Here is a 17366-nt window from a genome sequence, read left to right on the forward strand (position 1 = left end):
AAAAGCATCAAACAAGGTAAAAGATATTATCGATATGACGGTTGCGAAAATAAATATCTCCAACCGAGTTCCTACTTATCTGTGAAGCAAATAAAATCGTTGTTGCACGATTTCAATGATGACAATAAATTTAAAAATAATCAAATTAAAAAGATGAACATGAAACTCAAACAATAGCTTATTTTATTTGCTTTAACAAAACCGAAATATTGAAGTCTTTCAGCAACCGTCTTATACCTAGATATTGTTTTTTACAAGGTTTGATGCTTTTTTTGAAACCTTGTGAAAAGTCAAGAAAAAGTTTAGTCCTTTTTAGCCAATTTGCAAATGATGCATCTGGATTTAATATCAAATAAAAGCTCTTTAGTTGTTTTATAAAATGTAACTTCAAGTTTTGGACTGTTTTCCGTTGAGAAAATAGTACCCCGAAAATCGCCAAGTATTTTCCAAGAAAAATATTTGTTTTCGCCATGTAAATCTTCTGTCATCTTGCCCTTAAGTTCGTATTTAACTAGAGTGATAATCTAAATTTTCTGTAAATCTATCAAGTCTAACCCAAGTTCTTGCAGTTTTGGTGATTTTGACGGCCTTTAAAAAAAAATCTTCAAGGAACGCTTTACCCCAAATTGCGTATCTGCCGGTAAAGTAGGTAGTTTTGGTAAGGTACAGTGATAATCCAAATTTTCAATAAAATCTATTAAGTCTAGCAGGAACTATAGTGATTTTATTGATTTTGACTGTTTTTTGAAAAAAACCTTTTAGAGCTGTTCTACCCCATTTGGCACACTTGACTCATACATGACATTAAAGCTCTTGAGTTGCTCCACAAAACGCCATATTCAGATATTTTTTTAGCGATGTTGAGAAGAGTAGGATGACCCTAAAAATTGACAATTTTAAAAAGAAAAATGTGTTTTTTCGTCAATCTACCCCTTTGCCGTATATTGTGACCATGCGTTTTGAAGTACTCTTAGTGTAGAATAATACCACAAATTTTTAGGAAAATCCATCAAGTCTAGCAGGAGCTACAGCACTTTTCAGTATTTGGATGTTCTTGGACATATCATTTTCGAGGGCCGTTTTACCCCACTTAACCTCAATCAAAAATATTGAAATTTTGCAAAACTTCCTACCTTGAATAGACAAACAAACGCTGAAAATTTCAGCTTAAGTTTAGAAGTCTTTATAAAACTTATGTTCTGGGTGCTCAGGCTAATTCGCGAACAAACCCGAAAAAATTCTGGAGCATCGTAAAAATCGAAGAGAAAAAGTTCTGCAATACCGTTGGAATTGTTTCTTGATGAATCAAAGTCATCTACCGAAGCTGAGGCATGTGAGATGTTCGCCACGTTCTTCTTATCGGTTTTTGCTTCCGATTCTGTCTCTACACGATCCCTCGAAAATGCTATACAGAACGTTCCGAATAATTGCGTTGACTTGGATGTCTTTGAAATCACTCCCGAAATGGTCATCACTGTTGCCAAGAAATTAAAAACGTCGTATTCCGCTGGACCTGACGGGATCCGAGCTGTAATATTTCGCCGACGCGCCAAATTGCTTGCTGAGCCACTAATCAAATTGATTGCTGAGCCACTTATTGAATCCTTCGAATCAGAAAAATTCCCGGGTGTTTGAAAAATTTCATAATGTTTCCTGTTTTCAAAAATGATGATTGCAGCAACGTAACAAATTACTGCGGCATCACTAATTTATCCGCAGGGTTGAAACTTTTCGAAATTATCGTGATTGTAGATATACAACGTAGTACTAGACACTAAATTTCGTCTGCCCAACATGGTTTTATGACTTCTAGTTGTTATAACGAGATGAAACGCAAAGCGCAGTTGGACGTGACATACATTGATCTGAAGGCTGCTGTCGACCGTATAAATCATCGGATACTTCTAGGCAAGATTTTACGAATGGGTGCTTCGCAGCAATTCGTAAAATGGCTATGCTAATATTTGTGTGCTGAGCTAGTGCGAGTGAAATCAGGATCCTAACTATCGTCTCCATTCACCAATTATTCTGGGATATCTCAAGGCAGTAATTTGGGACCACTACTGTTTATACTATTTTTAAGCGATGCTGCTGCTGCCCTAAGAATTGGCTGTAGGCTTTTTCATGCTGACGACCTCAAAACATTTTTGACGATTGAGGATTGCCGTCGTCTTCAGGAATTGGTTAATTTGTTTGTGTATTGGTGTAAATTGAATTATCTGACAATCAGCATTGCTAAATGCAACGTTATAACTTATCATCTTTTAAAATCGCCCGTTGAATTCAGCTACCAAATAGATGGTCAAGCATTGAATAGAGTTGAGTGCGTGGATGATCTTGGCGTGACCCTTGATTCATAAGTGAGTTTTGATCGTCATCGCACTACGATTATTTCGCAAGCCAATCACCCGTTGAGCTTCATATCGAAAATTGGACGTGATTTCAAAGATCCGTACCGCTTCAAATCACTCTATTGTGTTCTGGTCCGTCCTAGTCTTGAGTTCGCCAGCCTTGTTTGGATGCCACACCAGCTTTATTGGAGTACACGATTTGAACGTGTGCAGCGTACGTTTATAAGTATAGCTCTTCGAGACTTACCTTGGCGACAACCTGCCAATCTTCCACTGCTGTCGTCTACTCAATCTGGATTCCTTGGAGCGCCGCCGTATTATTTGTGACAAAGCTGTTTAATAATGAGATAGACTCTCCAAAACTACTGTCGTTGATAAATTTTCGTGCCCTACAAAGAGCCCTTCGACCATCCTCACTATTAAAAAACCACTCTCATCGTACGAACTTTCGTCACAATGAACCCATTGACTCGTGTTTTAATATGTTTAGTCGTATAGAAGAATATTTTGATTTTGGTGAGCCTTCGCAAAAATTGGAAGATAGTTGGTTATAGGGATGGGAAACCTATAGATAATTATCGATAGTATTAATAGTTGCCGGCTATCGATAGAATCGTTAAGCTTTAAGCGTTATCGATATTTATTGATAGTTCCCTCGCACTGGCTTTCATACTCCACAATGATGCCAGAGCTGAAATATAAAATTGGCCTTGCTATTGTTGAAAGATTTTTTTTTTCCTTGTTGGGGACATTATACCACTGCGACCAGTACTCAGATCTATTGAGGTGTGTCCTCTTTTGCTTTACGCCTTTTCTTGTATAGACGACTATTATATGTTTTATCGTGACTGAAGGCATTGTCCCAATGTGGTATTATGTAACGAATAAAATTTAAAACATTGTTCGGAGAACTAGCCCATATTACCCAAGGTTCTAGAAGTCCCTTATCGAGAAATTTGCGCCGTTTGGTGAATATTGCTGGGCATTTACACAGCAAATGATGAGCACTTTCACTCTCTGTGCGACAGAAGCGACAATTGTCGTTTTCAAGCCTTCCTATTAGCTTGAGATGATATTTACTCGGACAGTGACCAGTGATCAGTCCAGTATAAGTACTAAGATCCTTCTTTGAAAGGTTCAACAATTTTTGTGCAGTCGAAGCGTTGGGCTTGATGTATTGTTTTGCGTGACGAGCTATTGTAGTGCTATCCCAGTTCAGCAGCACCTGACCTTTTTCCCATTCTGATAGCTCCATTTTTAGTGCGCTAAAGGAAACCCCACAGAATGGTTCAGGACCGAATTTTGCCTTTATTTATTTATTTATTTATTTTTTCCCCCACTGTTTTGGGAATGAAAACACTAATAATCACTTTTATGGTAAGATTCACCCGTGCTGTTTGTTCCAAGCGGGTTACGAGTGAGCGAGAACACTACTAGGAACACAGATTCCTTTGTTTTAACTTCCCTTTGAATTTGCGAAGCTTCGTTGGGATATCACTTTGCACTATAAAAATTAGTCCAGGCGACAAATTTAGCCTTTTTATCACTAAAACCGGGATTCTTGGCACTAACTTGTGCTTCTTGATTATCACTCACGATTGTAAAATGCGAATATTCAACCAAAAAGCAGCGATTAATGCAGAGCACCGTTACTCTTGAACTATCGATTTTGGCAGTGTCGCCAGAAATTGTTGAAAGATACTTCGATGCTTGTTCGCTTTCACATGAAATCCTCTTTCAAATTGTTAGAAAATTGAGAGATAATCAATTACGCTCACACTCGTACGACAACGACGAGATTTTGCATAAGTGCGAACTACGTGTGCGTATAAAGTTTTAAATATAATTCCTGTCCACAACGGAAGCAACATTTTGTTGTTTTTCTTCATCTGCTTCCAGCTGTCAGACTGTCGATAATTATCGATGATTATCGATAGTATAAGAAAATTACCGATAGTTGTCGATAGCCATTTTAGTCGATATTTCCCATCCCTAGTTGATTATATTGAAGTTGTACGGTACGTTATGTTTCTGAAGATTTACTGATTTGACTTTTGAAAAATTGAAGATCAATCTGTTCTCTAACCATACTGAATGGTTTTATTGGGGAACATCCATAAATTACGTAGCTTTTTTTAGGTCTTTTTATTTTCATTTAATTTTATCTTCAATGTTCATTGAATAATCGTGATCGGCATAATATCGAAAGTGCTTGAGAATTTTTTGTCCATTTACTAAGGTTTATTCAGAATCTCCATTTTCGACTCTACAAATAATATACGTATGAGCTGTATTCGTAATACAGTGAATGTAATTGTTGGCAAATGGAGAAAACTTGTCAAGCAAAAAACAAAAATGAATCTTTTTAAACTTTAATTTCGTTGTAATTTTTGATTGCTACAGTTTTTCACCAGAACTTGTTGATAATTTTGTTTGATGTATCTTCTGATGTTCCTCTATTAGTGAGCCTATGTAGCGGCTTCGAAATTATTTTCAGAATAAGATTCATTTAATAAATTTGATTTGATCAGAGTAAAACAAGGTAAAATCATTCAATCTGATATAACTTACGTTGGATTCGAGAGATTTGGCTAAATTCGGTTTTTGGGGTAATAGAATAAATTTTGATTACTTTAATGTGAAACGGAACGGAATCCGAACATGGGAAAACGAATGGCTTTCTCGTGCATACTACCATATTTCATGAAGTATCGTAAATTATTAGACTAACCTGCGATTATTTATAACCGACCTGCTGACCCACCATCAGAGCACCCAATCAATTTGCACTATTGGATTTACCGTGACACCTTCATAACAGTTCTAATTTTTCACGGTAACCACTAGAATAGTTTTCACATCGTGACCGTGACTAATTTTCTAAAAATCGGTCGGCTGAAACTGGCCTCAAAAGTGTAGTGCGTCGCATTCTAAAAATTGCGATCCTTTAGTGATGAAATAAGTATTATATTAAACTATTTTTTCGATGTTTTTTCATTATTCCTATAAATATTCTCATGAATGTGACACAACTCAGAATATAGCACTGAAGCTGAGTTCTTATATGTAAGTTTTACATCCCCATATTTAAGCAGTCTGCAAATGCAACCACTGTTTCGAGTTTTGATCACTTTCACATATACACAAAAACGTTAACAGATAATCTGTTCAAGTGTGATGTTTATTATTCTTATCACAGAAACCGAAGTGACATCGACTGTCAGCCTTCAAATGTCAATCGCAAGAAATACCTGTGTTGCCAACATGTGCCGCTATCAACCATTGATATTTAACTTACTTTTGCATTAGCAAAAAAAAATACTCCTTCTAGATATGATTGATTGATGATTGAACGAAACAAAAATAAAAACCACAAACCACTACATACAGATTTACGAAACCAATCTCACACCGCTTTCTACTAATATTGTGAGCAAAACCTGTGGACTTAACACGAAACAAAGCTGATTGTTGTTGTTCGTCGTTCGCTTTTCGATTAATTCGAGTGTTCTGTAAATAGTTTCTATTCCTCCTGTTTTCATTCTAGCTTTTTTACACAGCGCAATCTTTACTATAGAATTGTGACCCAAATACAAAGGAAATCTGAGTAATGATCGATATTTTTTGGCTTTGTTCTACTGTATAACACCAACACTTCATGCTGCTTGGGGTGCCTACGGAATAAGTGAGAATACGTTGAGCCACAATTATCGAATGTGCCACGTACACTCCGTATGCACCCTTAGCTGGTATCGTTTCGTAACAATTATAACATCTGCCGGTAAACATGAGCCAGCATTGAGATAACGGTTCCGGAGCATGATTTCAGTTTGATAGATTCTGAAAAAAAAAACATAACCACTAACGATTGAACTGAACAAAAATCAAGCGGAACTTTTAGTATCTAACAAAAAAAAAATGGGGGAAATCTTGTAGTTGGTTAGAGAAGTAGTTTGTAGCATAGACTGATGACATGCGATACCAACCTGGACGACGAAAGCTGGCTTCTTCCTTTTTTAGTGTTTAAAAGTTGATGAGTTTCGTTTGTGGATGACTCCAGAATGACTTGCTTTCTTTAGAAAGTTGATCTTCATTGCCGTATATTTCTTCATGAGATTGGCAATAGGTTAACGTTAAAGCTAAATCAATGATGTAACGCCAATGTCCGATGTTATCCCAATCAGTTTTGAGTTTTGATGAAGTCTACGAAATGTCTACCAAAAGTTTGAAATTAAGTTCATTATCGATTTTTTGTTCGGAGATAATTGGATACTCTTATCAGTTTTTCAATCTCAATTTTCCTAAACATTTCAACTCTTGTGATCTTATTTCAGGATAATCCCAGATGAATATCGAGTCCGTGTTCGCGTTAATTCGTAAGATTTTTATGGTAGTTTTTGACGGTGCCAAACTTTGTAAAGTGTTTTGCTAGAAACTGTTTTGTCGTCTTTCAATTGTTTTCACTTGCTACAATTTTCTACCGAAAAATTTCGTTGATATTATATGGTTTACTTTCGAAATCATGTGCACAGTGCTAGACTAGATTAATCGATGTTTTCATGTTATGATTTGTTCTGTATACTGTACTCAACTTTCTATCATGAAGATGCCAGTAGGAATGAAAATGTAAGCAGAAAAACACGCTTTGGCGATTCTGTGTTTTTGAAAAAGTTACCATCCATATGTGGTCATTTTTGTGTATGGTACAGTTTACTTATTTAAAAGTAAAATTAAAATTTATAAAACATCTGAAAATGTAACAGTTTATTTCTCTACAAACGTTACAAAAGTTAGTTTACTAATACCGGCAAAATATTAAATACGCCACTTTAACTAAACTTGAAGGAAGAAGCCAGTCATCTGGTCTCGTTTTAAAAAGCCTAGTGAATAAAAACCATAATAATATCTCTTTATTTTACTTATTAGTTAACTTACATGTCGTGCGCATAGTTCATCTAGTGAAAAAAAGTATTTGTCAACTACTATTATATAGATTCAATACCAGCGTTAAACTTACACAAACCTTTCAAAAAACCTGGTGTGAGATATCTGACTAAACTGTCTTTTAAGTTCAACTAAATGCTCTAATATACGAAGTAAACGTTTCGAACTAGAACTAATAGACTGCATGACACATTATTCGTCTGTTTTCTCTATTTTGCATAGCGTAATTACCCATGATGTTCCGTGGTTTTTCGGTTTTTGAGAGTTCGTTTTCACTAATCACAAATTATCGATGTTTTTTTCGAATCAACTACTATTCGCAGCATATCGTTTTACTACGAGTTTTCGAAAGAACAGGATTACATATGTTCAAAACCAGATGATTCAGGGATGCATCTTTGCAAAAACCTGCCACCGTACAGAATAGGAGCACTTGTTTGCAACGGTAAATATAAATCTGTATTACTATTCGAGGGTGAGTTTCCAACTTCAAAAGCAACCATGCCAAGCGTTAGACTTGAATGGTGCAAGGGTATGAACGATTAAAACTCGTGGGCAATGAATATGTCCCTAAAAATTCAACTTCTACTCCATCGAATAATTTGGAGTTCATAATATTCGCCATGGGCGATGATCAAGGTCGCGAATTTGAATTGGTCCTGTGAATACATCATTTAAAAATTCTAGATTTTCTTGGATAAAAATAATCAGCGTCCGAAAAATGATAGTTTAGGGTGGTCAAATCAACAACTTGTGCGAGAGTAAAACACGTTGCTTTGTTGTTTCAGATTCTGCAATCGCCTTCTCGAACAATTTTCCAACCAGGACTTCATGTGTGAATTGGAATCAATACTACACCAACTGTACGCAGCTAGGGAATAATCCGTTTCAAGGAACTATATCGTTCGATAACATTGGTCTGGCATGGGTGGCAATATTTCTGGTGAGTGAAAATTAAAAATTTGTAACTTTTTTTTTCTACAGCTAAGCTGGTTAAGGGTCATCTATACTCCACGTGGACATATTTTCGATGATTTTAACGCCCCGCCCTTTCTTCCGTGAATAATTGCCCATAGAATATCTAATATATTTATCTCTAACACCTACCTGGATGGGCAAATCAAACGGCAAATCTGTGTTGATGAAGAAGAATTGGTGATCACACTACCAAATGAGGTTGAGGAAACCCGCTACCAGCGTGAAACCTTGGTTGCACGGCTCGTGGATCTCTGTAAATCAGCATTCTAATGATAACAGTAGAAAATATCTATCAGTCACACCGCAGACAAATTTTAAACGCCTGTGCATTCCATCTAGAAAATAGTTTACCATTACTCGGTTCCCGGGCATTCATCTATTGCACCACAATCACAAACAACTTCTAATCGGCGACCTACAGCGATTCAGTGTAACATCAACGGCCCTTACCTCAGTTTGACTGACTTTGAAATGTTGATTGCACTTCAAAAACCCATCGAATGTCTCCACCTAGCATGTGCATAACACTAAGAGGAAAATTCAGCTGGATCCAAAGACAGAGCTGCAGTAATCACAATTTAGGTAGTTGTCCATGAAATTTAAGTTAAGATATCTCACACACCGAATCAACTCGACATCGATATGCCATTCAATACCATTAATATTCTCACAGAACAAACGCCCATCGTTGTGGATGTAGTAGAGGATGCCAACCATACCATTAAAACGACGTTTTCCCTATCTTTTTCCGAAGATATAAGAAGTCTGCTAGCGAAATATCACTAGCTGGCATGGGCGTAGCCAGAATTTCAAATAGGGGGGGGGGGCAAGCTCTTCAAAATTTTAGAAGTAAAAAAGTAGTACACTAAGGTCGCTTTTCACGCGGTTGTTTTTACGCGGGTTTTTTCACGCGGTTTTTTTTACGTGGATTCCGAAATTTACGCGTTTTTTTACGCGGCACGGATCCCCCGCGTAAAAAGCGACTAAAGTGTGTTTTGAAAAATTGAAATAAATACTAGTCTTTAGTGATTGTTACATCAAGGCAACCAGTGAAAAGTTGTCCTTGACATCAGATTGGAAAATTTGATTATTTTTTGTCCAACCTCGAATATAAATAGATGTTCTTTACTAAAAACTCTTAGGTTCATTTAAACCTTTGGACATATTATTTTGGCGACGAGGATCTCAAGAATCCACGAACACGGCAGAAGATAGAGTTGATCAGCAGCCGCAACCGGGAATTCAAGATATGATTCACAAGATGGCCCAAATATTACAGCGGATAGCGGTCCAGCAGGTTGGACATTCATTCTCACAGCCGCTATCTCAACTACATCATGTCAAAGCTTCCCAAGGACGTGAAGATTGAAGATACAGTCAAGATTCTCAATAAAATCTGCGGGCATCAAACGTCACACGTTCCGGAAGCGGTTCATGTGTCTTTTCACGATTGTTGTTGACCATCTGCCGATGAACATTCAGCAAGCAGAGAGCAATCAACCGCTGTCCAAATATTGTTGACCTCAGCCAGGTTTTCACCCGACGTAATGTGCTGAACGAGCGTTCAATAGTGTTTCAGTCGCAGGGAAGAAAGAACGGGCTTTAGCTAGCAGGTCTATAAGATCCAACTCTTCCAAGTTCTTACGGTCTGCCCTCATACTGCTGCAATGTTAATACAAAACTTCCACCTCTCCAACAAAATTGTCAACTTCATAAAAAATTACGAAATTTTCGGTGTTGCGCATGAACTCTTCCAACGACATGGGTATTACGTTAGCAGCATGCAGCAAGGACAACGCGTAGGCATGTGCACTATCTTCATCAAAGAGAATCAAGGTAAGGAATTGTCACAGCTCGGTTCCAATACTCCAAGCTAGTTGATGTAGGCGGATTTGCCCGGTACTTTTGCCGCTGGAATATCCTTGGTGGATCAACTGAAAAACCTATGCAATTCCACGCAACGTAGCGCAAGAATTTCAATCAATTATTTTTAATCTGGCTTTTACTTTACACAGATGTTTCTATGGGCTAAAGATGTCGTTTTGTGCTATTAGAATTATTGAAAACAAAATTCTGCACCAATGTCAATACTTAGGGGGGGGGGGGGGGCAACGACCCAATTTTCCAGCACCTTGTACAGCGATACCGGGACGATTGCGCAATAGCGTATGCCCTTTTCTTGCGCTGGAGTGCTACCTAAGCCGCCTGGGTGATTGAGATCATAATATCCAGCATGAGCTTCAAACCATCTAGCGTCACGAAAGCGTCCGATAACTTATCGGCTGCCTGACACATGATGTAGAACCGTCAAGGTTGGCACGGATCAGTGTAATCAGATTTGCTGGAGAACCATGTTCGAGTATAAATCCGCCGTAATTCATCTCTCTTAATTGAGTCGTACGCTACCCGGAAGTCTATGAACAGATGATGAGTTTGCAAGTTGAATTCTCGAAATTTATTGAAGAGTTGGTATGCAGTAAAGCGTCCCCCTCGAAAACAAGATTGGTATTTTCGACAAAAGTTCCCTGCAGCGACATCACTCTGTGGAAAATGATGCGAGAGAGAAATTTGTACACGGTATTTAAGAAGAAGGTTTGTAGATCGGGTATTTGAGACCTTTCAACCAGTCCGAGGGCAATCCTTCATCAGACCACACTTTGAACATGATCCAATGGATGGGACAATACAATTTTTCCACTGCCGACTTTGAAAAGTTCGGCGGGAATGCCGTTCTTCCCTTGCAGTTCCTCAGCTCTCTAACTTCTTCCTTCACCTCATTTTCAAAACCATCCTGTTCTTCTCGAAGTCTGTGTCTATCTCGCTAACCACCAGCACACTGGTAACCAAATTTTTGTTTCTGTCGTTGCTGATACGTTTCGGTTCCTAATCTCGTTAATCTTTTTGTACAAGGCTCACATTGCGCCTATAGAAACAGCCCTCCGTTTCCCACTAGAACACGCTCTTCAGGCCATTGTCGCTCGTAATAGAGTGGACGCTTTCTCTACCATTTACGGGAAGCACAGACGGGAAGGCTTTTTTGCCCAATCTTGGCATTTGCATCTCCGACGATGATTTTGATGTAGTTTCCTGGGCACTCACTGTACGTCTTTTCAAAGAGAACTCTTCTTTTTCGTCATCGGGATCCTTATTGGTAATTGAAGAATTTGTCCCTAATTCTTGACGCACATGCGGTCACTAAACGGCATCCATCTAATGACACGCTTCGTTTGTTTCCTAATTAGCACGAAACCGACTCCTCTTTCTGCTTTGATGCCGCCACTGTAGTAGATTACTTGCCTTACCAAACAGTTCCAAGCCGTGGTGTGGCCTTTGCTGTACGTAAGAGTCCACTCGGTCCATGGCTGCAGTTCGCCAGCTCTGCAGTCTGCGTAGGGTCCGCCGGTCGTTTTCCACCTGATCGATCCACCTTGCCCGCTGTGGACCTCTCCGTCTCGTCCCCGACGGATTGATTCCAAGAACTATCTTTACCGGGCTGTCGTCCGACATCCTTATAACATGCCCAGCCCACCGCAACCTGCCTATCTTAGCGGTGTGAAAAGATGGTTCCCCAAGCAGCTCCTGCAGTTCGTGGTTCATTCGCCTTCTCCACACTCTGTTTCCCATCTGCAGTCCACCGAAGATGGTACGCAACATCTTCCGCTCAAAGACCGCAAGGGCGCGTTGGTTCTCCACAAGCATGGTCCATGTCTCATACCCATAGAGGACAACCGGTCTGATCAGCGTCTTGTAGATGGTCAACTTGGTGCGGCGACGAATTCTACTCGATCGGAGCGTCCTCCGGAGACCAAAGTATGCACGATTTTCTGCCATAATGCGCCGTTAAATTTCTCTGCTGGTATCGTTGTCGGCAGTTACCAGTGAGCCCAGATACACGAACTCGTCGACTTGAACTTGAACTCGAGGTTGAAGTTTAGCACTGTCTTCTCGTGAACCCCTCTTTTCATGTATTTCGTCTTCGATGCATTGATAACCAGCCCAATCCGTTTGGCTTCAACCTTTAGTCCAATGTACGTATCCGCCATCATCACAAAGGTCCGAGCCACAATGTCGATATCGTCGGCGAAACCAAACAGTTGAACCGACTTTTGGAATATCGTGCCACTCGTGTTAATCCCCGCACTTCTAATGACACCTTCCAGGCCAATGTTAAACAGTAGGCACGAGAGACCATCAGCTTGCCTTAGACCTCTTCGGGTTTCGAAGGGGCCCGAGAGTGTCCCCGATACTCGAACTACACACGTCACTCGATCCATCGTCGCTTTGACCAACCGCGTCAGTTTGTCCGGAAATCCGTAGTCGTGAATAATTTGCCATAGCAGGTCCCGATCGATTGTGTCGTACGCCGATTTAAAATCGATGAACAAATGATGTTTGGGTACGTTATATTCGCGGCATTTCTGCATAACCTGCCAAGCCATGAATCCCGCCTGGTAGTGCCCCACGAACTGCTTCGCCAATGGTGATAGTCGACGGCAGAGTATTTGGGAGAGTACCTTGTAGGCGGCGTTCAGCAGAGTGATTGCCCGATAGTTGCAGCACTCCAGCTTGTGGCCCTTTTTATAGATGGGGCACACAATACCCTCCATCCAATCCTCGGGTACTCGTTCTTCCTTCCAAACCTTGACAATGTGTGACAATGACAGTGCACGGCTCTAGCCAGTGCTTCTCCACCGTAATTCAATAGCTCGCTTGGAAATTGGTCCACTCCAGCAGCTTCATTGTTTTTCAGCCGGCCAATCTCCTCCTCCACTTTCAGGAGATCGGGGGCTGTAATCCTGATGACTTCTGCTCGTGCACCAAGGACAGTTGCCATACCGTCCTCGCGCTCTACTGATGCCGTTTAGATGCACGTCAAAGTGCTGCTTCCACCTTTCGATCACCTCACACTCGTCTGTAAGGAGGTTGCCGTCCAAGCTCCTGCACATATCGACTTGCGGCACGAAGCCTTTGCGAGAGATGTTCAGCTTCCCGTAGAACTCTCGAGTGTCGTTAGCTTAGTACAGTTCTTTCATCGCGACGCGATCTCGGTCCTCTAGCTGGCGCTTCTTCCTCCGGATGACCAAGTTTTGGCTGTTCCGTGCCTGTCGGTATCGTTCCACGTTCCCTCTCGTACGGTGTTGCAGCATTCTTCTCCTCGACTAACCGTTTGCATTCTCCGTCAAACAAGTCATTTCTAGGATTCGGAGCCCTTGTACCTAATAGCGCCACAGCAGTGCTACCTATGACGGATCGGATGCTCCTCCAGCCATCTTCAAGGGTAGCTGCGCCAAGCTGCTCTTCCGTGGGTAGCGTTGCCTCCAGCTGCTGCGCGTATTCCTGTGCAGCCTCGGCGTCCCGCAGTGGCTAAATGTTTGGTCGCGGCGTTCGACTCCGGCGGATACACCGTCGATAGTTTTGAGCACATGCACACAGCTACTAGGTAGTGGTCCGAATCTATATTGGTAGGTGTCGGAGAAGAATCTGCTGTCGATTAAAACGTGGTCGATTTGGTTCTCTGTCTGTTGGTCGGGTGATCTCCAGGTGGATTTGTGGATACCTTTGCGGGGGAAGAAGGTACTTCGGACTACCATAACACGGGAGGCTGCAAAGTTTACGCACCGATGGCTGTTATCGTTAGACACGGCATGCAGGCTGTCTGGTCCGATTACCGGTCTGTATATTGCCTTCCGTCCTACCTTAGCATTCATATCCCCAAAGACGATTTTGACGTCTCGTCGCGGGCAGCTATCGTAGACCTGCCCCAGCTGCGCGTAGAACGTTTCCTTCTCGTCGTCGCGGCTTTCTTCATGAGGGCAGTGCACGTTGATGATGCTGTAGTTGAAACCCTTTATCCTCCATCACGTATTGGAGCATCTTGTCCACTACTATGGTTCCCAGCTCGCTGGTGGTGCCACAACTCTGGTAGATAGTAGCCGCCAGGGTCCCGCTTTTCCATACCTTCTGTCCTGTCCAACAAAGTTCCTGCAGCGCTACGACTTCGAAGTTGCGTGGATGTAACTCGTCGTAGATTATCCTGTCGCATCCTGGAAACAAGAGCGATTTGCAGTTCCATGTCCCAAGTTTCCAATCCTAGTCCTTATTTCGTTGCCTAGGTCCATGCTGTTTGTTCTGATCCGTATTATCTCTTACATTGTTGTAACATGTTGTTTTCCGGGGCGGCTCGTTGGGCCTTCCCCAAACCCCTGTATCGCCGGGGGACCATCGTATCAGCTCTGTTTAGAGTCCCACGCTGCCACCAGGACGTTGAACAGCCGCTCCTAACATGAAGATCAGACGCTGTTATGAGCCGCACCATCTTGGTGAACAGACGCTCGGGTTGGCGAAGCATTTTCGCTACCGCCGGAATATGGTTTACTCGCCAATGATCGCGTCGCACCTTCTCACTTAGCTATTGTCGGATGACAACATTGCCCAGGCAACACCAACCAGTTGTATCCAAGGTTCAACCGGCAGTCTAGTGTAATCATATGACTCGTGGAGGTGTGAGATAGGAGCTTGTGAGGGCCGAAGCTATGTTTGACGCTCCTTCCAGGTTGTTGACTCACCATTTGAAGCCCACAACTAATCATAGTGTCGAATCTGTTTCGGACGACCGGAAAAACTGGAATGAAAAAAATACGCCTTCAAACGGGACACAATGAAGTATAATTTAGGGGCCATCTACATTCCACGTGGACAGATTTTTGACGATTTTGACCCCCCCCCTCTCCCCTTTGTGGACAACTGCTCAAATAAATTCTAAAAAAATGTATGGACCGTGGCCATTACACCCTCCCCCCCAAAGCTGTCCACGTGGAATGTGGATGGCCCCTTGGGGAACAACAACAACCTAGGAACCCCTCTAAAAAAAAGTCCATCTCTCTCCGTATTTGAACAGTCATAACAATTTTGTTTTTTTACCCCATTTTTTTCAGGTTATCTCGCTTGAAGGTTGGACCGACATCATGTACTACGTTCAAGATGCTCACAGCTTTTGGGATTGGATTTATTTCGTATTATTGATTGTGGTAAGTATATCTCTTTAGAAATGTTTGAAGCAAACAATACACACATTCACATTCACCAACTTCAGATCGGATCATTCTTCATGATCAACCTGTGCTTAGTTGTCATCGCAACGCAATTCTCGGAAACCAAAAAACGCGAAATGGAACGGATGCGCCAGGAACGAGCGAGGTTTACTTCAACATCCACACTGGCGTCCAGTACGAACAATTCCGAGCCCACGACGTGTTACGCGGAGATTGTGAAATATATCGCCCATCTCTACCGACGCTTCAAGCGGCGCATCATTAAGAAGTTACGATTGTATAAGTATGAATGTCCTGCTATTTTGACGTAATCACTAGCGAACTCTATGTTTTCGTTGTGTGAAAGCGCTCTCCAACTCACCGAGTTGAATGTAATTTTGGCTGAGCGTCTGTGGCCCTACGATATGCATGACCAGCTGGGCAAAGGCGAATGAATATTTTGGATGCCCGTTCTCGGGAGATTTGTCTGCTTTTTTTCTGAAACTGTAGCTAAATTTCTAGCATTTTAATTGCTTTTGTCTAAAAGATTAAGCAACTGTGCTTACAGTCTTTTTTATAATGACTGATAATTTTTTTTTCACAGTACATGTGAGCTTAAATGTAAACCGCATTTCTCTAATAGTGAATTTTATCGTGTTATTCTACAGGTACCAATTTCAAAATAAACAGGAAGGATTACTGCCGCGTACTCCGGAAACGCTAACGCTATCACCGAACAAGATCAGAGCCCACCATCCGAAGTGTCCGAAGATACAAAGTTTTACCGGCGGTGGTGTTGGGAAAAAATACCGAGATGATATTTCGGCAAGTTCTATTCTGCCGAAAGCTATCAAAAATGCATCCGGAAGCGATAAACATTCCTCATCTGACGTTTCGGAAATGGTGTCTGCCGAAAATACGAAAAACAATGCGTTGAACAATTGCGCTTCCTATGCCAGCCTTGAAGACAATCAAAAGCTAATGCTACTACAAATCCCCAATGGTGAAAATGTGTGTTTAACAGCAAGTCTTTTTTATATAGTTTACTAATATTGCCTATTTTTCAGAACCAATCGGTAGCAAATATCATCAGCCCCCTGTCTGCAGGTAGAAGAAGATCATCGGTTATGTTTAATGAGTGCGTTGTACATCATATGCCTCCAACTATTCCAGAACCTACAGCCGATAAGAACGTGTATTGCTTAGAAAAGATGACTCAAACAAGTGACGCTGGAATTTGGCAGGTAATTGTTAACAAACTACAAAGCGATGTAATCAATATGAACATAAAATATCATTATATTTCCAGGTGAATTTACCATCATCCATTCATACGATGACATCCGCAATCAACGATTACTCCGAGCTCTGTCTGACGGACGCCATGACGTGCCAGGAACTGCTGGCCTTTTCCGTGGCATTTTCCGCCGCACTGCCGACAGGCCATACGACGTTGGAGTCATTCTACTCATCGCTGATCCGAAGTCGGACGCACGAGAAAAGTAGCAAACTGTCACCGGATGTAAACATTTCAAACATCCACGAGTACAACGGGAAGCCCGTATCACAAAAGTCATCGCCAAGCATTGCGAATTGCTTGCCGCAGAATGCAACAAACATGAACAACATTAACAACGAAGAGTTCAGCTGTTGCTATGATCTGTACCAAAATACGGCCACACCGGAAAAGGATAAAAAGTCACATTCCAAAGTTTACTACTGCTTGGCTGCCACATACAGGAGCATTAGAACCTCTTTACGTTTTATTCGAACGTGTATAAGAGCCCTAGTGGAACATAAATATTTCCAGCAGGGTATCCTGCTGGCTATCCTCATCAACACATTATCAATGGGTATTGAGTATCACGACCAGCCAGAAGAACTGACCGCAATTGTGGAAACGAGTAATATCGTCTTTTCGGCAATTTTTGGTGTGGAAATGGTACTAAAAGTAATTGCCGAAGGTCCTTTCCGATACGTTGCCAATGGTTTCAATGTCTTCGATGGTGTTATCGTTATCCTCAGGTGAGTGTAGGTGTTTTGTCCTATACCATTGATGTGT

General features: G+C 41.3%; 1 protein-coding gene across 6 annotated transcripts in view; it reads left to right on the forward strand.

Annotated features, from left to right (window-relative positions):
• LOC129718689 (voltage-dependent T-type calcium channel subunit alpha-1G) overlaps window positions 1-17366 on the forward strand; it is a 58021-nt gene that overhangs the window by 4219 nt on the left and 36436 nt on the right. For 3 of the 6 annotated variants that reach the window (XM_055669724.1, XM_055669720.1, XM_055669721.1), the window contains exons 6-13: window positions 6686-6727; window positions 7619-7740; window positions 8084-8238; window positions 15209-15301; window positions 15367-15608; window positions 15973-16315; window positions 16372-16548; window positions 16614-17329. In XM_055669724.1, coding sequence (XP_055525699.1) covers window positions 6686-6727; window positions 7619-7740; window positions 8084-8238; window positions 15209-15301; window positions 15367-15608; window positions 15973-16315; window positions 16372-16548; window positions 16614-17329 — 1890 coding nt within the window. The remainder of the gene's footprint in view (window positions 1-6685; window positions 6728-7618; window positions 7741-8083; window positions 8239-15208; window positions 15302-15366; window positions 15609-15972; window positions 16316-16371; window positions 16549-16613; window positions 17330-17366) is intronic. The other 3 variants (XM_055669725.1, XM_055669722.1, XM_055669723.1) reach the window with 3 other exon arrangements.

The sequence above is a fragment of the Wyeomyia smithii genome, chromosome 1 (assembly GCF_029784165.1).
Source record: "Wyeomyia smithii strain HCP4-BCI-WySm-NY-G18 chromosome 1, ASM2978416v1, whole genome shotgun sequence".
NCBI classification, from domain to species: Eukaryota; Metazoa; Arthropoda; class Insecta; order Diptera; family Culicidae; genus Wyeomyia; species Wyeomyia smithii.